Source organism: Corvus kubaryi, unplaced genomic scaffold (assembly GCF_017639235.1).
Source record: "Corvus kubaryi isolate FWS band 111438036 unplaced genomic scaffold, C.kubaryi_AGA036_p1.0 36361, whole genome shotgun sequence".
NCBI classification, from domain to species: Eukaryota; Metazoa; Chordata; class Aves; order Passeriformes; family Corvidae; genus Corvus; species Corvus kubaryi.
In genome coordinates this window covers 17,544-22,964 of record NW_024580856.1, presented here as the reverse complement: position 1 = coordinate 22,964, position 5,421 = coordinate 17,544, and the positions used below count along the sequence as shown (strand labels likewise).

Genomic DNA, 5,421 nt, shown 5'->3' with positions numbered 1-5,421 from the left:
GGGAGGGGCTGGGATGGAATTCCCAGGGAAGCTGTGGCTGGATCTCTGGAAGTGTCCAAGGCCAGGCTGGGATAACCTGGGATAGTGGGAGGTGTCCCTGCCCACAGCAGGGGATGGGAATGGATGGGATTTAAGGTTCTTCCAAACCAAACCAGTCTGTGATTCCATGGAAAAGGTGAAAATGAGAGGAATTCCCCTGTAGGGAATTCCATAAATCCAACAGAACAACAAAAGGGAAAGGGGGAACTGGGAAGGGGGAAGAGAAAGGGAAGGGGAAAGGGAAGAAAAGGGGAAGGGGAAAGGGAAGGAAAGGAAAGGGAAAAGGGAAAGGAAAGGGAAAAGGGAAAGGAAGGGAAGGGAAAAGGGAAAGGAAGGAAAGGGGAAAGGGAAAAGGGAAGGGAAGGGGAAAGGGGAAGGAAAGAAAAGAAAAGGGAAAGGAAGGAAAGGGGAAATGTTACAGCAGGCCCCCAACAGGGAAAGGAAAAGGAAAAGAAGGAAAGGGGAAAGGTAAAGGAAGGGAAGGGGAAAGGGAAGGGAAAGGAAGGGAAAGGAGAAGCTACGGAAAGCTCAATTTGCGCGTGCACAAACACAACACCGGGGTGACAGTGCAGAGGACTCGCCTTCCATCCCTTCCATCCCTTCCATCCCTTCCATCCCTTCCATCCCTTCCATCCCTTCCATCCCTTCCATCCCTAAATTTTTAGCTCTCCCTACATTTCCAGGTGTGCCCAAATGCCGTTTTTCCGTGTTTTCCAGAGCCTGGCCCAGCTGGAGAACCTGTGCAAGCAGCTCTATGAGACCACGGACACGGCCACGCGCCTGCAGGCCGAGAAGGCGCTGGTGGAGTTCACCAACAGCCCCGACTGCCTGAGCAAGTGCCAGCTGCTCCTCGAGAGAGGCAGCGTGAGTGCATCCCCAGAGATCCCCCAAAAGCCTGGAATTCCAGCCTTGGATGAGGGAATTGCCCCCAGCCCCGAGCGCAGCTTTTGGTGTTCGTAAACGGCGCGAGAAATCCGAGCAAGGCGGTTCCTGCTGCGGGCAGCCGGGGTTGGAGGTGGAATTGCAGCTTCCAAGCTGGAATTGGGGTTTCTGGTTGTTCTTCCCACTGGCACAGGGTGGGGATTAGGGTGGGATTTTGGGATGGAATTGCTGGCTGGGAGGGTGGGGAGAGGCTGGGGTGGAATTCCCAGAGAAGCTGGGGCTGCTCCTGGATCCCTGGAGGTGTCCAAGGCCAGGCTGGGATAAGCTGGGGTAGTGGGAGGTGTTGGGATTGGAACTGGATGGGATTTAAGGTCCCTTCCCAGCCAAACCATTCCAGGATCCTGGAATTCCCATGCAGTTGATAAATACCACAAGAAATCCAAGTCAGGGAGTCCCAGCCCTTCCCAAAGGAGTTTGGAGAATCCCTTAATTTGATCCCTTGTCCTGGGCAACTCTGGGATTCAGGTTGAATTCCATAAAATTGGCTATTTTTCCTTTATTTTTCCAAATGGGAATGCTTTAAAGATTTCTCTCCTGCTTTGCCAGGTCAGAAGGAAAACAAAAAAACCAAACCAAGGGATTGAGGTGGCTGAATTCCGTGATTTTTATCCCAGGATTAGCTCAGTGATCCATAGGAAACACATTTTAACCTGTATTTAATAACAACTGGAAGCTGCTTTTTAATTTAAATTATCCCTTTCCTGTGGCTCCCAGGGATCATTCCAGCATGGAATGGAAGGAAATTTCAATATTTTGGCAGTTTCCAGTGGCACTTCCATGGTGTTCTGCTCTTCCAAAGCTTTTCCTTCCTTTCCTCAACTCCAACTTGTTTCACTTTAGGATTAAATTCCATGGCGGGGGGGGGGGGGCCGCGTTTGAATCTACTTCAAATCCATTTCTGCTCCATAAATTAAAATTCCAATTTTTTTTTTTTTTTTTTTGGATTTGTTTTCCCTCTGATTTTGTTTTTTCCAGTCTTCCTACTCCCAGTTACTGGCAGCCACCTGCCTTACCAAACTGGTGTCACGCACAAACAACCCCCTGCCGCTGGAGCAGCGAATAGATATCCGTGAGTATGGAATTTTTTCCCACCAAATCCATGGAATCTTGGTCACAGAGACTCCTCTCCGTGGGTGGGAGGTTCCCTGCCAGCTGTGGGCTTTCCACTTGGGATGCTCCAAAGGTTTATTGTGGATGGGGTGGCTTGGCTGTGTTGTTAGCAGAGTTCAAGGCTGGATAGGCGGAATTTTTTGGGATAAAAGGGAATGACAGCTGCGTGGTCTGGTGAATAAAATCAATGGATTTGATACATTTCCCTTGGAATGCAAAATCGGCTTTTCCAAGGATGTGGTCAAGGCAGAAAAGCCTTTATGGGTGTCTGGAATATCATTTGGATTTGGATTTTGGGGATTTAATCCATCCCTGCTCTTTCCTGGATCCTCCAGGGAAGCAGGAAATGCCTCAGCCTGCTTTCCTTTTTACCAATGATACGGGAGATTGGCATCTCCAGGGAAAGCTCTGGAAATACTTGGGATCTGAAGGGTTTTCCAGCCTTGGAACAGGCAGAATCCCCATCCCTGCAAGTGGAGGCGGCCCTTGAGGATGGGGCTTGGCCTCCATGACCTTCGAGGGCTTTTCCAACCTTCAGAATTCCCTGATTTTTGGAGCTGACGGAGCCAACAGATGAGGTTTGAGGGTGGGAATCCCACCCTTTTTCCAGCTGTGTTCCAGGGCTAAATCCAACCCTTTCCCAACATCTTCAATTCCTGACACTGAACCGTGCCCTGAGTCAAATCCCTCCTGATGGGAGAGAATTTACTGAAATCCTTGCAAGGAGTTTCAAAGATAAACCGAGATTTTCCTGGAGTTTCAATGCTTCCAGAGAGTTCTTTATTGAGTCTTATCAGAGGAACAGAGCCACCAGCGTGACCCAGGTACAGCATGGAAGGAAGGAAAGTAGGAATGAGTCCAATTATCAAGATTTACACAGCCTTCTAAAGATATTTTAACCAATAGTTACTAAAAACGTGCATTATTTTCACTTTCCTACCCGTTATTCAGTAACACGGGCAGGAACTGCGGAATTCTCTATCCAATCATCCCAAACCACTTTTACTGCAGAACGTGGAGTGGTAGAAGAAGGAGAAGAAGGTTTAGAGAACAACAACAATCCTCCACTTGGATCTTTTTTACTCTCATCTCTTTACTACAAAGAGAAGCCCAAAACCTCTAAATTTCCACCCTGTGCCAATCTCCCATCGTCGTCCATCACCTCATTCCCACCTCTGCATTTTCCAGTTCTTGTCTGACTGTTGCTAATTTTTTCCAAGGTTGGAGGTAAAAGCGATGTTGTTCAGGGGGGTAAAAACCCTTAAAAACAGGCAGAGAAATATTCCCGGCACTCTGCATTCCTACAATTCCCAAACCAAACCCCACCCTTCACCTCTTATCCCCCCTATCCCTTTCACCTCCCTGCATCCATTCTCTCCAACCAACCTCCCCAGAGCTCCTTTTCCCTTTGGTGGAAAACACCTGGAAACCCCTCCCAGGGCTGGATTTTCCCTCCAGCTCCATCTTTTCCTTCTTTTCCAGGGAATTATGTGCTGAACTACCTGGCCACGAGGCCGAAGCTGGCGACGTTCGTGACGCAGGCGCTGATCCAGCTCTACGCCAGGATCACCAAGCTGGGCTGGTTCGACTGCCAGAAGGACGAGTACGTCTTCAGGAACGTCATCAACGACGTCACCAGGTTCCTGCAGGTCAGATTCCCGCCTGGAATTGCCGGCATTCCCCAAATCCAGCGCTTTTCCAGCTGTTCTGCGGGAGCTCGGCCTCTTCTGTGTCGGTGCTTTGGAGGAGCGGCTTCCCAGGGCAACCGGCTCCTTTTTTTTTTTGAGTTAAATCGGAATTTTTTGAGTTAAATGTGAATATTTTTAGCGAAATCTGAATGTTTTTAGCGAAATCTGAGTATGTTTTAGCCAAATCCATGTATTTTTTAGCTAAATCCAAATATTTTTTAGCTAAATACGATATTTTTTAGCCAAATCCAAGTATTCTTTAGCCAAATCCAAGTATTTTTTAGCTAAATCCTGATATGTTTTAGCCAAATCCGAATATGTTTTAGCCAAATCCAAATATTTTTTAGCCAAATCCAAATATTTTTTTGCTAAATCCAAGTATTTTAGCAAAATCCGAATATTTTTTACTTAAATCCTATTTTTGAGCTAAATCCGAATATTTTTTAGCCAAATCCCAATATTTTTAGCTAAATCTGAGTATTTTTTAGCGAAATCCAAATATTCTTTAGCCAAATCCAAGTATTTTTTAGCCAAATCCGAATATTTTTTAGCCAAATCCAAGTATTTTTTAGCCAAATCCGAATATTTTTTAGCCAAATCCAAGTATTTTATAACCAAACCCGAATATTTTTTACCCGACTCTGAATATTTTTTAGCCAAATCCCAATACTTTTAGCCAAATCCGAATATTTTTTAGGTAAATCCTAATATGTTTTAGCTAAATCTTAATTTTTTGAGCTAAATCCGAATATTTTTTAGCCAAATCCCAATATTTTTAGCTAAATCTGAATATTTTTTAGCGAAATCCGAATATTTTTTAGCCAAATCCGAATATTTTTAGCTAAATCTGAATACTTTTTAGCAAAATCCAAGTAATTTTTAGCCAAATCCAAGTATTTTATAACCAAACCCGAATATTTTTTAGTCGAATCTGAATATTTTTTAGCCAAATCCCAATACTTTCAGCTAAATCCAAATATTTTTTAGCCAAATCCAAATATTTTTTTTGCTAAATCCAAGTATTTTAGCCAAATCCGAATATTTTTAGCCAAATCCGAATATTTTTTACTTAAATCCTATTTTTGAGCTAAATCCGAATATTTTTTAGCCAAATCCCAATATTTTTAGCTAAATCTGAGTATTTTTTAGCCAAATCCAAGTATTTTTTAGCCAAATCCTAATATGTTTTAGCTAAATCTTAATTTTTTTAGCCAAATCCGAATATTTTTTAGCCAAATCCAAATATTTTTTTCACTAAATCCAAGTATTTTAGCTAAATCTGAATATTTTTTAGCCAAATCCGAATATTTTTAGCTAAATCTTAATTTTTTTAGCCAAATCCTAATATTTTTTAGCCAAATCTGATTCTTTTTAGCCAAATCCAAATATTTTTTAGCCTAATCTGAATATATTTTAGTCAAATCTGAATATTTTTCAGCTAAATCCTAATACTTTTAGCTAAATCCTAATATTTTTTAAGCTAAATAGTATTTTTTTTGCTAAATCTTAAATTTTTTTAGCCAAATCCAAGTATTTTTTAGCTAAATCTTAATTTTTTTAGCCAAATCCAAGTATTTTTAGCTAAACCTGAATTTTTTTCAGCTAAATCCTAATATTTTTTAGCTAAATCCAAATATTTTTT

General features: G+C 42.6%; 1 protein-coding gene across 2 annotated transcripts in view; it reads left to right on the top strand.

Moving 5' to 3' along the window:
• Nucleotides 1-717: 717 nt before the first annotated feature.
• Nucleotides 718-5,421, top strand: part of LOC121660513 (exportin-7) — a 21,719-nt gene continuing 17,015 nt past the window's right edge. For both annotated transcript variants that reach the window (XM_042019884.1, XM_042019883.1), the window contains exons 1-3: nt 718-903; nt 1,957-2,050; nt 3,574-3,740. In XM_042019884.1, coding sequence (XP_041875818.1) covers nt 733-903; nt 1,957-2,050; nt 3,574-3,740 — 432 coding nt within the window. In that variant the 5' untranslated portion in view covers nt 718-732. The remainder of the gene's footprint in view (nt 904-1,956; nt 2,051-3,573; nt 3,741-5,421) is intronic.